This window comes from Argopecten irradians, chromosome 6 (genome assembly GCF_041381155.1).
Source record: "Argopecten irradians isolate NY chromosome 6, Ai_NY, whole genome shotgun sequence".
NCBI lineage: Eukaryota > Metazoa > Mollusca > Bivalvia > Pectinida > Pectinidae > Argopecten > Argopecten irradians.
In genome coordinates, this window is record NC_091139.1 from 9,437,242 (window position 1) to 9,457,680 (window position 20,439).

At 34.6% G+C, this 20,439-nt stretch overlaps 1 protein-coding gene across 2 annotated transcripts in view; it reads left to right on the forward strand.

Annotated features, from left to right (window-relative positions):
• Window positions 1-586: 586 nt before the first annotated feature.
• The window catches only part of LOC138324920 (uncharacterized), a 50,650-nt gene continuing 30,797 nt past the window's right edge, over window positions 587-20,439 (forward strand). Inside the window, exons 1-6 of one of the 2 annotated variants that reach the window (XM_069270169.1) lie at window positions 587-1,170; window positions 7,420-7,493; window positions 18,288-18,373; window positions 18,815-18,954; window positions 19,120-19,236; window positions 19,687-19,809. In XM_069270169.1, the coding sequence (XP_069126270.1) occupies window positions 1,014-1,170; window positions 7,420-7,493; window positions 18,288-18,373; window positions 18,815-18,954; window positions 19,120-19,236; window positions 19,687-19,809 (697 nt within the window). In that variant the 5' untranslated portion in view covers window positions 587-1,013. The remainder of the gene's footprint in view (window positions 1,171-7,419; window positions 7,494-18,287; window positions 18,374-18,814; window positions 18,955-19,119; window positions 19,237-19,686; window positions 19,810-20,439) is intronic. The other variant, XM_069270168.1, reaches the window with a different exon arrangement.

Below are 20,439 nucleotides of genomic sequence, written 5' to 3' on the forward strand. Positions count from 1 at the left end.
ATGGCTTTTAAATTGCATACATTCACTATAATAGTATCTTTTCTTATAGAGGTTCATTCTGTTTTTCATTGTTTTAATCTAGTAATTTAACGGTTTTCTCAAACGTTCGATTTTACGGAAAAACAAGATTGCATGTTGCCCTCGTCACCCTCAAAAAAGATCCCATGTATATTACAAAATTCATGCAAACACATTTTGAAAGAACTAGATGAATGTTTGGGTACGTAACATACACGTAACTCAGTCAGTTTTACTTTGGCTGTATAAATGCATTTTTATCTATTTTTTAATACCAATTGACAATTTTTTACTGTCATGAAGTAATCATAGGCTTATTGAAAACTTTTTCAGATAAAATTTAGAAAGTGTGGATAAGTCATGTCATTGAAATACAAAAAAACACTCAACGTGATATTTTTTATGTGTTCATGTACTAAGCTATACAGTCGTATACACTGAACATTTGTTATTAGTATTTAAAAATAGATCTATTCGCTACCCGTTTTACAGTTGATTGTGTCGATACCCGGATTATAGGGCGGGGTCGACACCGTTAAGAATTCCCACACGTACATGTGCTATATACACTGTATATAGATCTAGAGCGCTATATATGTAAGGCACGAGATCCTCGGGGTCATGACCTCATTATGAGTTATTAATGAATAAAGGTGATCCAATCAGTGCATTCGTTATAACGAGCTTCTCGATCCGTGGTTCGGCATCAGTGAGTGGTACTCGTATATGGAATCGATATAGAATGGAATCGCCAGGTACATAGACCTTATATATATATATACCTATCGGTGTAGTGTGTGCGTACCTGTTCCCGTCAGCCAATACCAAACTGGCTACCTGATGTAGTAGCAGTTTGACATATTGTTACATCTACTACATACCTGTTTCTATTTAAGAAACATTTCGTTGGTCCTACCTGTGTGACTTGCATTGGATTTTTATTCGCTACTTCAAAGATAAGGAGTGTGGTTTTTAACAATACAGTATTATTCTGAATGGCAAGTTTTAAACTATTAGTGACATGTTTATTTCTGACGCTGTGTTTCCTCTTTGGAAATGGACATGTTTCTCTGACTTTTCCACCTGCTCGGACATATGCCCTGGATTTCCTGGACAACCTCCGAACCCCGGGGCCCTGTGGAATGCCTAAAGGTTTGTATATATGCTGTCACACGAGACATATTGGTGTCAGTACAAAAGACCAGTGTGATAGATCGATATCTCTCCCATTCGTTGTTTATTTCTAGGCCATTGTAATAAGTACATTATTGACTTTATATGGTAGATCTAATTTTACGTTTGCTGGGTGGAGCGTTTACCTATTGTCCACACATATATTACTTGACACTTGCATTAAGATTATTTGTGTGTAATGCAATCCGACAGCGGTTGCGATGATATTGAATTACCAATTCAATGATCCTCGGCCAGGTTAAAAACAACACGCATGTATCTGTTTACTTTTCCGTTTCTGAAATATCAGTTACATGACTGATATCAAATTCGTCACCAAGATGTACTAAGTGCGTGTCTGCAAATGCTGTTATCTCTACAAATGAAGTAACCACAAAATACTTTAAAGCTACAATGAACAGGTATTATTTCTAACCCCACCCCACCTATATCTAGTCCTGTCTTCGTGCTCTATGTCTTTGGTGTATATGTACATCTATTTTCTTATTCTATCACAACTTTCTTTTTTCTCCTAATTCTGAAACATATGTCCCTCCTATCCCTTCCCAGTCATAACCCTCTTCTATTACAAATACTGGTACAACCCCCTCCTTCCCATCCCTTATCTCCCCTTCCCCTACGATCTTTTCTCCCCAGGACCTAACCTCACCCCGACTCCCCATCCCCATCCTCTCTCTTTACCCCATCCTCGATACTCCAGGGGTTCCGATCACTTACGATCTATACGATTTATACATCGTAAGTGATCGGAACCCCTGGAGTATCGAGAATGTCTTTACCTCACATACCCGCTTTCCATCTTACATCTTCGCTTGACAAGGGTGTCAATACAATACATTACTTGATCATACCTCTTTGTTAGTGGAGATGTCCACCTTTTAGCAGCTTTGGGGGGAATTTGGGACCAAAGGATTAGTAATCTATAGCGTTGTTTTACAATAAGGAATCTACATCCCCTTAGTCACGGTCGTTCATGTATAGAAATGTTAATGTGACATTTAGGGTATATCCTATGACGTCATCCAAGGGCAATCTATGTTTGTACAATGTAGATATTATTGTTGTACAAATGTACGATCATTGCCGAGAGCGAACTTTTCGATTTCCACTCTTATACAGGCATGTCAACTGTCATCTTGTCTTTATTAGTAACATACAGCCTAACTCAGCAAAGCGTGTATTTGTGTACAAAGTTACGTAACCAAGGCTTACAGGTAACAAAATCCTCGGTTAATGTTTTAGTAGAGACATAGAAAATTTGTATAATATCATGTTTCTCCACAGACCAAGCCTCAGCGTTCCCACAAACTGTTACTAATCATACTAAAATATCACAAAATAGATAGATACACAATAGATTCCAAACAATATCAGCTTATAACTAGATCAGATGATCAGTGAGTAGGCTAGACTCATTTATCAGGCTTCGTGAAATCGACAAGATAGAAAATTAATGTAGCTCATGATCAGTGGGTGTAAAAATGAATGTTTATGAAATCAAGGTGCACATGGATCCCGATAAAAGATCATGACTTAAAAGTATAATTTTACTACATGACGTACATGCGCGTCAGGACTTCCGGTTGAAAGGAAGGAATTTAAACTTTAATATATAGACAAGTTATTGCTGTTGGTTGTCTGTCACGGTAATAAATTACGCATCATGTCTTAAAGTCGTGTCCTCAGTGATGCGGTATAATCCCCTCACGTGACCTTGGTAAAACCTTCTAACATTCCAGATATTAAAGTGAAATGAAGTTGGTGTTTGACTCTGAGCCGATAACAAAATCTTTAAAGAATCAAAAGAATCAATTATTTTCCTCCTCTTTCCCATTGATATTAACGTTTGTCCTGTTCAGTTATTCTTTTTAAAAGAAGCGGGGCTAATAGGGCCCCTTGTCAACGTCCAATTTTGAAATACTATTAGTACACTACCGTAGAGCTTTAATTGTAGCACAAGTTTCACAATGCGTTTATAAACTCCGTATGTTAATTCGTAATAACTAATTACCTTAGTTCAATAGGATATATAATTGAAGGTTACACGTCGAATTATTCACAATTGTTTTCGTTCGATACCTTTGATGTTATTCAATTTAAAGGCCCACTACCTTTCCGGAGCAAATTTTATAGGTTTCTTAAAAACATTAATAACTTAAGAAAATACATATCGATGGCCTAAGATGAGGTTACAACACCGAACATATGCAAGATTTCCTGCGTATTATATAAAAAAAACTGTGGAGATTCATTTCGCTGCTTTGCCGTCTGGCGCAGTAGTATTCAACTACCGCGCGGTAATTAGGACGACGGAGAGAAACATAAGACGACCCGCGTTATGAAAATTAACATTTAATTGTTTTAATTATTTTGTTCAGGAGATGATGATGAGTGTAGTATTAACGGTAAGTTAATAACTTTTGCGACTCTACACAATTATCGATCTCGTTTTACATTCCCATTTTAAAAATTAAAAGCCGTTTCGGAAAGGTAGTGGGCCTTTAATTGGCAAATTTATTTGTAAAAAAAAACAACTGCTAAAAATAGAGATTACGCACAAGTAATTGCACTAAAGTGGATCCGTCTCTGATTAGGGTTTATTGATGAAACTTATGATATACCATGCCAAACGCCTGTGGTATACCTTCACCAACCAAACAGGATCACAAATGAAATACAATAACCTCGTATGTAAGTGTTGCCTGGATTCAGATGTCATGAATGCGAATCGCATTTTAGAACAGTTGAACACCAATTGTACGTACTCTACCGAAAAAGGAAAAACGCTAAAACTGGGACCATTAGGCATAAGCATGTATATACTAAACTTCCCGGTATTGATTTTATGTTGAAAATTAAAATTTGACATTTTTATGGTGTTGACACGCAGGTTGAACTTGAGATTTGAAAGCACAAAACATCGTATATACAAAATGTAGCTAACACACAACTATATATGCGTGGTATCTTGTACATACCTGCAGGTATATGATACATAAGGTATTAAGTCAGATATAACATTGAATTGTAAATGGTTGAATGGCTATTCAGGTTAAAAGAAAGTTCAGAAAAAGTATTAAGTGTCGACTAGATGTATACACATTGGTACCTAGCACAGGGTCATGTGGAACAAGATTATACACCAATACACAGGGGCATGGAAAATGAGTCACTCACTCTATCTCGTATTACGTTTTGTACCCAACACTCATTGTACAACACATGAACCCTCTTCTTTGTTTTCAAATCAAATCTACGGAGAGGAATCAATGATTCTTGTTTGTATAAGCGCGAGGGCCTGGTACAATGTAGTTACATTTTGATGTATCAGGGTTACTTCCCCTCATTTTTATAGATTGAAACGAAGGGAAGTAACTCTGAAAGATCAGAAGGAGGGGGGAGCTGTATAGGATGTCTGAAATAATACATTTTATCAAACATCTGTCTCCAAAGTCACTTCACACGTGTAAAGGGGGGGGGGGCTATATAGGATATCTGAATTAATACATTTTATAAAAACATCTGTCTCCAAAGTCACTTCACACGTGTAAAACGACCCCCCCCCCCAATACACAGTTAACATTTAACCCGTTAAACTTGACAACCAATCAGAAACGTCAATATGTTGGCACATATGTAACTGCTTTTTGCCTTTCCCATATGGTAGAAAACCCACAGCCGCTTGTGAACAGCACGGAGATCTGAGAATTCGTGATAGATTATGTAATCATGGACCCATCCGAGTGCCCTAAGACCATTTTTAGACGTTTTAGAGGTTTAGATAAAAAAAAAGGTAAAAATCATACTCTATATAGTACTAGTACTCGGTGGGTCATCCCTGTGGTGAACACTACAACTATGATATCGATGGTTCATGGGTTCCCGACGATGCGTCATTCTGGCATTATTTTCTTCGGGCACCCGGAAAAACTACTTAGAAATTTGAGAAGAGAAGAAATTGGCTAGGCCTACACTAAAGTCATTTTATTATTTTGGGCTATATGTTCTGTGATATTTGGTTTCACTTTTCGTCTTCGTATGGTTTATTGGCCTCGTAATTCTTTCTGTACTGATAAAACCAAAATCGAATTCTTAAGAAACAGAAATTAAATATGAAAATGAGATAGAGATTGATAATGGTGAAAATGTATAATTTTGATGTACTTCAAACGACTAAATTACCTGTTCTGTTCTGTTCTGTTGCCTCCAGTTTTACTATGAGATAGTCCAGGGGTGTAGAGATAGTAAGTGATCGGAACCCCGGGATTATCGAGGATACTTTAACGCAATCAAAATACTGTTCAGTCTCTATTTAAACAAGGTTTGAAAACAAATACACGTAGTTGTATCAAGAACGGAAAGGAAATAAAAACAAAACAGAATTTGTAACATGTGCATTGCATGCTTTGATTCATGTTAAATTGTTTAATATTTACACTTGCTAATTGGCCGGTATCGGCCACCGTACTGAATAAAATACATGTTATGTTTTTATACATGGGCAATAGATCAAAATGACTGACAGGTGTAGCACTGTATTGAAGTTAGGAACCCTTTGTCGGCTCTGTCCCCTAGGGCAAGATAAAGAATTCCTTAATACATTGCCAACATAAAACGTTACATCATTTGTACAGAATCAGTATTTTAAGGTGATAGGGCATGAAATTTAAGTTTCCAGATAATCTTTTTTTAATTCAAACGTGCATCGCAAAAGAAAAGAAAAAAAATAAATTGAAAAATAAAAGTTGCTTAAAATAAGTGATTTATAGTCACTGAGGTTAATTTACACTTTTTTATTCATCTATTTTAATACTGGACGCTAATTTAGAATTCTGTTAAGTAGTGTTTCGGTTCCAATAGTAATTTGAAATACTCTAAATGGATAAAGCAAAACTAAAATCACTTTGAATTTTTAATAAAAATGTAGTTAATGATAACAGAAAAAGTCTAGCTAATTAAGAGAACGTATCTGGGGATGGCAGTACTATCGTAATTCTAATGTCATTGAAGCAAATCACGATAATTTTTTAAAACATGTGTAAGCTTGTAACTATTAATGTAAAATATATATGCATACATAGTTTTACATGGACATTATAAAGTTCGCCGGAGAGAAGAAACATGTCTAATATTTAATTTATTACGAGTTTGGTGTAAATAAGGTGATCCAACACTCGTCTGCATGGCTCTACAGACATCAGTATACCTATAAACTGTCATGTTTGTTTGTCTAATTATAATTGCTAATTAGCCTATTTGTGTACATATTTCTAGGATAAAACCAGTCACTTAGATGTTTTATGGGTCTTCATTACTATAAAGTACACATGATGTACACATGTGATCTTGGTGTATTATTCGTTTATGTAAACATTTAAAACAATACAATTTAGAATATATATAGCGATATCGTATATCAGTAACATTTTGATAGTGACCAAATAGGGAGAAATATTGGATATAAAAAGAAACTTGTAACGACCAAGACAAAACTCGAAGAACTGAGGCCAGAGATATCTCTAATACTAAGAAATGCACCCTTTGAAAGAGTTAATTCCCCTTTCCATTTAAGGACAAGGGAAAAACATTTGGTTCGAAACCGGAACCAGTAATATTCTTATGAAAAAAAAACCATCTCAAAATCACTACTGATTAAATATTTTGTCTGAGACGGGAACAGTTCAGTTTTGTTTTACTGCAACCATTAAATTTGAACAAAAAATAACATAAGACAGAAAATACACTACTATGTCAAGTTATCTATTATAGAAACAACTTAAAAATATTCAGTGATGTGAAAAATACACAAACAGAATTAACCTTTAGCGAATGTTTTTTATGTATCTTTTGAAAAATAACTACTTAGAGCCAAATACATGTAAATGCAATTTTCATAAACCACGATTTGTTATGACCTCTTTCTTCTAAAATGAAAACCTTGTTGAAATAAATTTCCCTGTAGTTAGCATAAAGTTTAATAATCTGTTTGTAGTTAGTTCAATATTTTACGTGTAGTTAGCGACGACAAGTTCAAAGTTCTGGTTGGTAGTTCTGACGATTCAGTGTTCTGATTGGTCGTTAGTGACGAGGTAAACGATTTTCTGAAGAAAAATAAAATAAAAAAAAGTAAAAATAGATATATGAGCTATCGAAGATTAAGTCAATGTTATGGCAAACATTATTTTATCTTATTTTGTTTTATTTCAGGTTTGGGAGCCCTCACCACTTTCAAGGCTGGAACAAGGATAAACGTTACATGGCACTTAGGCTATCCGCATCAGGTAAGTCTCTCAATAATCTATTGCTATAATAATTAGCACCACAGGTGATCGTGCGATATACAATACCTGTTTACATTATATACACCGCGAGATTCTTTTCGTTACGTAGTATCGTTGACAAATGTTAATTGTATGAAGAACAATGACCATAGGACGGCACCCTGAAGTAATGCAAATTCGCAAAAAAGAGAAAGAAAAAAAAAATAGAGAAATATTCTGTAACCCCTACCAACTGATATCGAATTGAATTTGTTTCCTCCCAAATTTCTACAATTTATTTTGAAAATTACTGCTCAACAACAAACAGTTCTGTAACTATTGCTGGAAGGATGAAAAAAAAAAAACTCATCGTTGAATCGTATACTGTACACTAATTTTCTTTCGCGTACGATTTACTTTGGAGATTTTCGCAATTGCGGTTATTTCGTGAAAGTTTTTCTTCCCAAATTATGATTTACCTTCAAAATGTTAAAAGATATTTTTAATTCAGTTTTCATATCCGCGAAAAGTAATTATTTTGATCTTGATTTGTAACTTAAATCGTGAGAGTTAACAGTTTATGAGATTCGCCTACACTTGAATGATTATAAACTGGTAAAATAAACTAAAATATTATTATAAACCGGTAGGATATGATTATAAACTGGTAAAATAACGTAAATATGATTATAAACTGGTAGAATTTTATTAAAAAACTGGTAAAATATTATTATAAACTAGAAAAAAATATGGTAGATTATGATTCTAAACTGATAGGATATGATTATAAACTGGAAAATATGGTAGATCATGATTATAAACTGGTAGGATGTGATTATAAACTGGTAGGATATGATTATAATCTCGTAGGATATGATTATAAACTCGTAGGATATGATTATAAACTGGAAAAATATGGTAGATAATGATTATAAACTCGTAGATTATGATTATAAACTGGTAGGATATGATTATAAGCAGGTAGGATATGATTATAAACTCGTAGGATATGATTATAAACTCGTAGGATATGATTATAAACTCGTAGATTATGATTATAAACTGGTAGGATATGATTATAAACAGGTAGGATATGATTATAAACTCGTAGGATATGATTATAAACTCGTAGATTATGATTATAAACAGGTAGGATATGATTATAAACTGGTAGGATATGATTATAAACTGGTAGGATATGATTATAAACTAGTAGGATATGATTATAAACTCGTAGGATATGATAATAAACTGGTAGGATATGATTATAAACTCGTAGGATATGATTATAAACTGGTAGGATATGGTTATAAACTGGTAGGATATGATTATAAACTCGTAGGATATGATTATAAACTCGTAGGATATGATTATAAACTGGTAGGATATGATTATAAACTCGTAGGATATGATTATAAACTCGTAGGATATGATTATAAACTCGTAGGATATGATTATAAACTCGTAGGATATGATTATAAACTCGTAGGATATGATTATAAACTGACAAAATAGGTTGTTCTGGTAAAGATGCCTGATATTGCTTTATCACTACATACTGTAGCCTTCCACACCTAGGTACTTGGGTTCGAGACCTATGTGGCGTATTTGTCAGGAGATGATCCTAGATGGTTTAATAGTTCTGGTACTCCGACTTAATCTATAAACCCCGGAAAATTTTAATGACAGCTGTTACTTTTAAAACAAAAAGAACGTGAACACAAACATCCTAATAAACTACCTTTATCCAAGTTAGAAACCATGTGACAATTTGTAAGTGCGGTCAAGGTCATCATGTCATACTTTCATGAATAAAAAGTTCATTTTTTTCTAGATACATTTTATATATTTATTGGACTTGGAGATATATCCACCATTGAGTTCTTGCTTTAATGTTCTCGAGAGGTTAATGGAGCGAAAACACAGGTGTAGGTAAATTTGATCGCCATTAGACGAGTTGAAAGCTTCACAGTGACTAATGTATTCCGGATAACGTCGAAACCATATTTATTTGATGTCGCTGACTCTGTACACATTGTTTTCTCCACACGGTATTGACCCCGCCCATAATAGTATTAGAATTGAGGTGTGCCGTCGAGACCCTCTTCATATTGAACTTCTAACGGTGTGTTGTCATGCGTCCATCGTATCTTTGTAGGATTTTAATAAAGTGGTGTCATTAGCATCCACGGACAATAACAGAAATCCCGAATCGATGATGTCAACACCACCAATGGACATGTATTTCATTGCTGCTATAGTACTATAGGTTGTCTACTGTAAAACAGATACGCTAGTTCCCGTCGTTATGCATACAAGTTGATAATGGGTAGCCATATTATAACGGAAATGGTACAGGTATTCTTTCCGTTAAACATCTGAAATTGCCATCTAAAACAAACAAAAACTGACTGATTGAAAGCCGGGATGTTATTCATATTAACTGAACAAATAAAGATGTTCACAAAACAAGAGACGAGTCAGAAGTAACCATCCATTGATACGATTACTCCGACAAAACATCCCCCTAACATTGCTCGCCAATCATATCAACAGTATTCTCTTCTCAAAACAGCAAGATGATCTCCTCAAAATATAAACATGGTGCTCATCTAAAACATCAACAAGGAGCTCTTCTCAAACATCAACAAGATTCTCTCCTCAAAACAACAGCTGGGTGATCTCCTCAAGCCAACAAGATTCTCTCCTCAAAACAACAGCTGGGTGATCACCTCAAACCAAAGAGATTCTCTCCTCAAAACAACATCTAGGTGATCTCCTCAAACCAACAAGATTCTCTCCTCAAAACAACAGCTGTGTGATCTCCTCAAACCAACAAGATTCTCTCCTCAAAACAACAGCTGGGTGATCTCCTCAAACCAACAAGATTCTCTCCTCAAAACAACATCTAGGTGATCTCCTCAAACCAACAAGATGCTCTCCTCAAAACATTCAGATGGATTTCCTAAATACAATAACAAGATATCATAAAACAACAAGTTGCTCTTCTAGAAACAACAAGTTGTTCTCCCCAAAACAGAAACAATGTGCTCTTCTCGAAACAACAGCAAGATGCTCTCCTCAAAACATTCAGATTTTCTCCTCAAAGCAACAAGATGATATCATAAAGCAAAAAGTCGCTCTATCAAAACAGCAACAAGTTGCTGTTCTCAAAGCAATACTGTTGAACGATCAGCAAAGATACCAAAAACTTATAAACTGGAATGATGACCAAATCTGAAATAGAGAAGTACAAGGTATCATCGATATCTAAAAAAAGATATCTATAACCCAAACTATTCCTTCCACCTTGGGATCAGTATAATTAATGCATTACGTCACATATTGTGACGTCACCTTCTTTACCAGTGGCAGATATACGGGAATAGTCGATAACTTTCTATTGTATACATCAGGTGAAGACTTTGTAAAAAAAATCTTCGTGAGTTCAGACTCTAACATCGATCCAAGCAAAGATTATGAGTTGATGACCACGCGCTTCATAAGAGCAGCGTCTCATGCATTCCTTACTGTCAATTACAAGTTCTTTATGACTGTTTAATTTTCATTTTTGATTTGCGATAACGTCACGTGTTAAACTTCTTTTACTTTGAATTCCTTTATCATTAATAATTTTATCATGTCTCTCTCAGATGAAATAAAGAATGAATGAATGGATGGATGGGTGGATGGATGGATGGATAGATGGATGGATGGATTGATGAATGAATGAATGAGCATCACTTTCATGCTGCTATTTGTCTTGTTTCCTCTGTTAACATCGAGCACTGTTAAAAAGATCAGCACAGAACGAAATTTCATCAATAATTGACACTTATTTGCTCTTTATGATCCATTTAATAGACATTCTACGTTCAGCTTTGATCTACACATTTCGCCTGTATGGTAAATAGCTTTATACTTAACTGTGTTGAGGATAACGCCATTATATGGGTTACTTTCGATAATTATTTACACCCTTGGATTCTCCCCTGGGGAACCTATATCCTTGTCTAAATGATAACAACATATTATGTAGGTTACTTTCCTTATTGTTCATCTTTATGAATTATTCATTCTCTGTCTGTCTTTGTCGGTAAGCTGATGAGCGTTCATTACCAAACAAAGGTCAATATTGCATAGAAAATATGTCATTGTGAACATAGCCGAATTCATAGTGAAGAAGCAACCGTAGGTTTATCAGTATGGTTTATTCTATAGGAAAGCATATTAATCAGTAAATGCACTCTAATTTGCAACGGGCTCAAATGGACAATCATTTCGGAAAATATCTCTTTTAAACGAATCTGGGGACAAAAGTCAAGATTTAGTTTTTCGGAACTGTTTGATGTTGGAATTGAAATTGGACACTAAAATATGCATTCGGTTTATCACTTAAATCAGTATTAGCTTTATAAAATGTATCCTTAGATAGAAACCAGAGTCAATATTCTCATGTGATACCAAGGTCTGTTTAGTCTGAGCTTCAAAAAGATCTTCAGATGGGTTCTTCTCATGTAATAATATGCACTGAACAACATTAGGTAAAGCGAAATTTCAGAAATTATAAATGAACTCGTAGCCAATAGCAATGTCATGGCCAATATTTCATATTTATTGACAAAATATTCAAAGAATTACTGTAAAGTTTACAATATGTATTGGCTTGGTTGAACATGACTGACATTGCCTACAAGAGAATTTTCCTAGTGATATCATGGTATATACATTAGACATTTTTGCTAGTTACATCATTGGTAAGAAGTTGGTATTGCATATATATCTTAAAATCAAATTTTACTGGTGACATCATCGGCAAGGATTTGGTATTGTATATATATATTAAAGAAACTTTTGCTTGTGACATTATTGGTAAGAAGTTGACATGGTATACATGTATATAATATCTCAAATAAAAAATGCTTGTGACATCATTGTCGAGAAATTGGTATTATATATATGTCTTAATGAAAAAAGTTCTAGTACCATCATTGTTAAGAAGTTGGTATTATATATACAGTATAACTTGTCTAAACCGAACCCTGTATAAACCGGAAACTTGTCTATACCGATTAATTTGTTTGATCCCGGCAAATTTCTTAATAAACTATAGTACCCAAAACCTGCATAATCCGGAACCTGTCTACTCTGAAAACCTGAACTGTCTAGGAAATGTTACTATACATTTCTTTGTAAAAATATTTTCACAACATGGGACTGATCATGAGGCGCCTAAGGGGATTTACCTGTACCGGTATACTAAGGGCTAGATAGTGACAACTTTTCAGTTTTCATTCGACAGTTTTGTTACATGTACATTGTATTTGTGAATACTTTTCAAGGTCAATTCTAACAATAAAATATACACATGACTTCTGAGAGTTCATTTGGATGTAGCACACCAAGAGAAATGGATCGTACATGTACACCTCAGAAACCAAGAAAACGTAGGGTGGAATTCTGTGTTCTACCATGTACATATGTGAGAATAAATGTTTGTGCTGTAATAAACAAAATTCTTCTGATGATTTCCATGTGAACATATTGTGACAAGGTTCTATCCTCTATAAACCGGACATCTGTATAAACCGAACAAATCGACTGGTCCCGTTCACATCCGGTTTAGACAGGTTATACTGTACCTTAAAGATAATAATCTAGTGATATCAATTAATCTTATCCAGCATAGTTAAACATGTATCAAACTATCATTGTACGTAGTAGTATCTAATGGTGGTAGCCTTCAAACCAAAAAGGTATATCTCCAATATACACGATCGCTGTATAACAAAGGTTATACTAAAAGAAGGTCACATTCCTTAAGGTGTCGTGTATCCACCATTTATAGACAGTTAAAAGTATCTCATGGCAGAGTTGTTCTATATTGTGACACACTGTGTAGTCACCCGTATAGATATAACTCCACTGAACCACCAGCGTGATACAGCAAATTACCGAACGCTCACACTGTAAGAACTTTTCTATAATTTTCACAAGGCTTTTGTCATCTGAGCTACATATATTTTACACAATAAGAGACATTCAAATAAGAATGTTTGTTATCATATACAGTGATATGGGATTCAATTAAAAGTGATTTCTAGAAACTTTTCAAAACGATTAACACAAATGAACTATATTTACACTCAGAAACAATGGTTTTGCGTAATTGAACCTCAAAATCAACGACATGAACTTCATTGATGCAATATAAATACAATAAATATCCTTGTCCATATCCTATCATTCAATAATCATTTCGTGAATAACGTGGGAACCTTCGTGATGATCAAAACAACACAATAGAATATTCAGTATTTGCATATTACAGAGTTAGCTCCCTTTCGGGTAGGTATTGATTGTTACGTCATTATTCTGTGAGCGCAATTCACGTCGTTTTCTCCGAAAAGTATGACGTTACGCACGCAATCACATGACGTTACAATCAATACCTTATCGCAAGGGTAGATAACTCTGTAATATGCAAATACAGAATAGGACTTGGATAGCTCTGAGTTAGCTGTGCACAGCTTTTGTTATAGACAACGAGGATTAAATGTTACATTCACGAAAACACATAGATCTGTCAATAATGTTCGGGTGACTAAATCACTACCTGTCCTGGATGATATACTATACCTCTTCAGAAAATCAGACGCCATACCCGTAGGATCTTTAATGTTCCCTGTTGTGAATAAAGCGAACTTATGTAAGTTTTATTTACATTTGTGTAATGAATTTACAGAAACTCTTTGATATTTCTTGTTGTAAATAAAACAAGCGCATGTGGTAGCATTTCATTTACATTTCGGGTTATAAAAATTCTTTTGGGCCAGAAATTGCATCTGATAAGAAATACTGCTAGTGACTTGGAATTGAGTATTTATGTGGTCTTGTAATTATCGCTGTGAAGATTTTTATTATCTGCTTTTATCAATTTAAGAACAATGTGTCAATTGCGTAAATTATATCATTATTTAATACAACTACAAATATAAAATTATAACGACTTTATTTCTACTTTTCATTCAATTAAGGAAATTATATATTAAGTCGTCATACTTGTTGAAGTAATTTATTATGATTGATAACGCTCTTGACAATACCTAGCATATTCCTAGCAAATATGTAGGAATATTACTTCTTTTTCTGTTGTTTTTTTACCTTATTCACAGTCAAAATTAATATTCTCTCTTGGTATTTGAACTAATGTAATAACCTAACATATTCTTCTAATAATCCATGTGAAACAAAGTAAATATTTTTATCCACTAATTACATATGTAATTTAGACTATGCCCGTCGTCATACCCTTTTGTATCTTTAATACCATAGACAATTTAGGATTGATTAAACCTGTGTATGGTTTTTTTTTTACATTTTAACACTTGTCCTCCATTTCATGTTGAAATCTGACAGTGTAGATATCAATTTAGAATTCAAATTAAAGATAGGAAAAAATCATTCAACTGGAGATGCTTTTGCGCTTATACGTTGAAGCATATTTTTTTAAACCGGCCGCGTGTGTACTTTTACCGTTAACTTTTGCTATTATTTTGGAATTAACTTTCAAGAAGCATGAAAATAATCGTAAGCACTCCGCACCGCTCGAAATGTACCAAGTAGACTTGACAGAGGCCTGACAATAATGTTAAAATGATGAGTCATATTTTGTATGTAAATTCATATTTTATCATACTGAACACCATACTCTTTCTATGTATCAGAATCCATGCATTCAATTTATGCAGGTACTGAAAACACTGGACAGGATCGTAGATCATTGTAATAAGTTGTAAATACCTTTGTATGGAGAAACTTTTCCCAACTCGCAATATTTCGGCGATGAACACATTTTCGGGACATTATTTGATTTTATCTTTCAATAGATATCTTAGAATGATGATGGACAATATGTATGAAAAAAACATATGGTTATAATCTTTTTTTTTTATTTTTTCAAATATCAAACTCACTTTAATTTTGGCATAACTATTTTACGATAACTAACCGATGATCTTTTTCAAAAATGACTTTCAAGGGATTGTGAAGTAATAATTATTGTAACTTTACTTGTGCTTACATTTGGAAATAACCGCTTCTTTCTAATGTCTGTATTTAATCGTATCTATACTTTGCATATAATGACATACATGTATATTGGGGTAGAGACTATCATTCACACGCACGATGAGGTGACCGCACATGACCATATATGACCTCCATTTTATATAGTGACCCCCTGACGCATTGGTGTGTAACGGTCATCATCACTCGGGTTTTTTTTCGCTCTTCTATCGCAGCTTTAATTCAATTCTGTACAAAACATTGCATGTTTAAGAATAGCAAATGAAGTAAGGGGATTCTGAGAGGGCAAACGGTACATAGATAATTAAAAATCTTTTCAAATGACTAATAAAATGTTGTTTTTATCATACGTACTGAACAAGATGATCTGTGGGCTTTCAAAATATCATTTAACGATAAAGAAGCCTCTAGTGCCGTGCCCTCCTAGCGAAAGTAGGCTATCTGGGATACACATCTGAAATACTAAAAATTTGCATGACATTAAGTTATGGAGGGAATCACGATTCCTTTCAAACAACAAATAAGATAGGCACGCAATAACGTATCTATATAGGGTCTGTCCATGCGTGGAAATAGCTTCGGCTGATTCAGACACTAAATGACTATTTTAAATGAGGATCTTTAGAGATTGACTGCTCAAACATTACGAAAGTGTTTAGGTGTGAAGGATTTGATTGGTCTTTTTAAATAATATCCGGCTCCTATTTTTAAATAACCGGTTGATTCGGAACTACATACTACCTCCAATTCTAAAATCTATTCATGTGTCTATACATACACCAGAAGCAGAGTTTTTAATTTGTGCAATTTGAGGTTTTTAAAGTGTTACTTAGCTATGTGACAGCCTCTGATGCATGTAATTTGTATGTACTTTTTGGGATTATTAATATCATCCCACCATAACACTAAGTTACAGAACAAGACACTGAAAACAGGCGAACCAGTCCGCCCTTACATGTATATACCTAATACTGAAAGCTAATTTTATCCCTAATACTAAAAACTAATATTGTACCTTATATTGAAAGCTAATTTGTCCTTAATACTGAAAACTAATATTGTACCTTATATTGAAAGCTAATTTTGTCCCTAATACTGAAAGCTAATTGTCCTATTGTCCCTAATACTGACAGCTAATATTGTCGCTAAAACTGACAGCTAATATTGTCCCTTATACTGAAAGCTAATATTGTTCCCTAATACTGAAAGCTAATATTGTCTCTAATACTGACAGATACATGTAATATTGTCCCTAATACTGACAGCTAATATTGTCCCTAATACCGACAGCTAATATTGTCCCTAAAGCTGACAGTTAATATTGTCCCTAATACCGAAAGCTAATTTTGTCCCTTATACTGAAAACTAATATTGTCTCTTATACTGAAAGCTAATTTTTTCCTTAATACTGAAAGCTGATATTGTCCCTAATACTGACAGCTAATATTGTCCCTAAAACTGACAGCTAATATTGTCCCTTATACTGAAAGCTAATATTGTCCCTTATACTGAAAGCTAATTTTGTCCCTAATACTAAAAACTAATATTGTACTTTATATTGAAAGCTAATTTTGTCCCTAATACTGAAAGCTAATATTGTCCCTAATATTGAAAGCTAATTTTGTCCCTAAAACTGAAAGCTAATTTTGTCCCTAAAACTGAAAGCTAATTTTGTCCCTAAAACTGAAAGCTAATATTGTCCCTAAAACTGAAAGCTAATTTTGTCCCTAATACTGAAAGCTAATTTTGTCCCTAAAACTGAAAGCTAATTTTGTCCCTAAAACTGAAAGCTAATATTGTCCCTAAAACTGAAAGCTAATTTTGTCCCTAAAACTAAAAGCTAATATTGTCCCCTAAAATTGAAAGCTAATATTGTCCCTTATACTGAAAGCTAATTTAATCCCTAATATTGAAAGCTTAGTAACGTTTAATTCCCCTCTGGACCATGATTATTAATGAATTAGTTTTCTGATTCATCTTTAATTACTTTCGCGAATCTACCTGTTTAAAATATCATTGAAAATACATTTGTTTACGACTCATTTAAAGCATTTTCTAGTTGTATTTCAGCATCGCCATTTTATAATGTAATATACACCGCCGATAAAAGATGTCTCCCATAGGTGGTCGTTTAGAATTCTCGCTCTGGCCAACGAGGTGCACATTTACTATCAAGTTTCTTAGTTAACTTGGTGTCTCCGTTTTTTATTCTAGTAGAACTCTTTCATGTGGTATCAAAGGAAACCCATTCCTCATTACTATTCATGAGGAAGTTCCAAGAAAAATACCATCATAAAAAACATATCCTTAAGAGTTGTTTTAATCGATATATTTCCTTCATAGGATCATATTTGATTAACGTAGCCATGACGGTATCAGCTTTTCATTAGAAAGCGAATCGAACCTTTCAAAAGGTAGAATCGATTTTTGTGTGAAACATAAAACTTTACGGATTATTATTTTTATGATGAATATTTACGAAGACTTACATCATTTTACCGAGAAACCCATCCGTGTAGCAGGTTAGGCTGATTACTGTATTCTGACAGCAGAAACAAAATCAATTATATTGTGCTGTTTCGATCACTGCTAGACCTTTATTGTGCTTAATATTTTGCTTACATACATTATAATGCTCTGTATTTCAAGGATGTAGACTTCTATTTTAGGTAGAAGTGTGATAATTTAGTCATTAAATTAATTTTGTTTCTGTTTTGTTTTCTTCAGGGCGGCTACCATTTAGCTATATTGGATCACAACGAGAATGTCGTCCACGACTTTTTCCAGGGCTATATTGGTGGGAATGATCCAACGTAAGTCAATGACACCTGTTTATGGTTTTTCCGTAATTATTATACACATACTTAATTTTTTTCATAATATTGTCAAAGTCAAGTGTATTATACATTTTGTTTTCATTACTATGATAGACTGATAAATACCTATGTCCATGGAAGCTTGTATTTTTGTGTTTTTAAAAGTGTAAAAGTCTACCACTTTCCCTCTTTGATAAAGGACTATGTATGGTGTGTGCCCTTTTTCGTTAAAAAGCTGAAAAGACGAACTTAGGGGGCCAAAATGTCCCAAACCATACATGGTCCATTATCCAGAGCGTAAAATATTTGTATTCTCAAATAAGTTAGCGATGATACTCATTAACGTTCATCATTTGGTGTTCATAATTCTGTAAAGTTGGATTTCGAGTGTGAGAATACATTTTATAGGACATTGTCTGTCTTCTGTCCGTTTTGTAGAACACTCCATCATGAGGTTACCATTCCTGACATGCCGTGTAACAACTGCTCTCTACAGTTGACGAGAGTGGCGGGAGAATGGAGGCTTCAAACGTGCGACTACATCTTCTGGTCATGCGCAGACATTAATATTCTTCCAAGTAAGTTTGTTATTTGATTGTTATTATTATTTCTTTTTCTTTTTGAAAATGATCTTTTTTTAGTGAAGTAATATTGATTTGCCGACTTTTAGAATAAACAACATCTGATTGCCAAAATTGGCTTATTAATGTCTTCAAATAAATACGTAGATGATAATTTTCCAGGATCATCTACGGAATCGTTTGAGAGATGTAACGGCCAGCCAGTCATCGACCTCCCCGGCGGTGGTTACACATGTCAGTGTATCAGTCGTTACCATGGAGACCACTGTCAATTTATGAGTAAGTTAGGATGCGTACACTATCAAATCTGAAAATGATATCACATCATTTAAGAGAAGACATTAGAAAAATATCCTTTGAAATCGAAAAAGGTTTTTAACTACGAAGTCTGAAACACGGAACAAATCATTTGTTTGATGAGGATGGTCCTTGTAATGCAAGTCATTGATGCTTTCAAAACCGAAATAAACAATGCGTTTTAAAAACAAATTATCAGTTTACACAGATCGAATAAATTTCATGACATTTTAAAGATAGAATAATACTCATAATATTTTCAAACATTTTATCATGTTTTCATTAATGCATTATATCCATAACATTTTCAAAACAACAATAAATATATTGATAACATTTATTTATTTACATTTTAAGTGACGTCTAGTAATTATTACTTATCTGTGTGAGATGAGTTTTACTGACTGTGATGCCGCTTCGCCTTAATTTCAGATGACTGTGAGGCCAACACTGACTGCAGTAGTCATGGTCTGTGTGCTTACGTGGAAGCTACCTCATATCCCAAACGGCAGTGCTACTGTGATCCCGGCTGGTTCGGACAGTTTTGTGAACATGGTGAGTAGATACGTGGGCTTTGTCACCGAGACCCCGACTTGTCTGGACAGTACTGTGAATATGTGAGTAGATACATAGGCTTTGTCACTGAGACCCCGACTGGTCTGGACAGTTCCGTGAACATGTGAGTACATGTAGATACATAGATTATGTCACTGAGACCCCGACTTGTCTGGACAGTACTGTGAATATGTGAGTAGATACATAGGCTTTGTCACCGAGACCCCGACTGGTCTGGACAGTACTGTGAATATGTGAGTAGATACATAGGCTTTGTCACTGAGACCCCGACTGGTCTGGACAGTTCTGTGAATATGTGAGTAGATACATAGGCTTTGTCACTGAGACCCCGACTGGTCTGGACAGTTCTGTGAATATGTGAGTAGATACATAGGCTTTGTCACTGAGACCCCGACTGGTCCGGACAGTTCTGTGAATATGTGAGTAGATACATAGGCTTTGTCACTGCGACCCCGGCTGGTCTGGACAGTTCTGTGAACATGTGAGTACATGTAGATACATAGACTAAGTCACTGAGACCCCGGCTGGTCTGGACAGTTCTGTGACCATGGTAACTAGGGCTGGTCCGGACAGTTCTGTGACCATGGTGACTAGCCCTGGTCCGGAGAG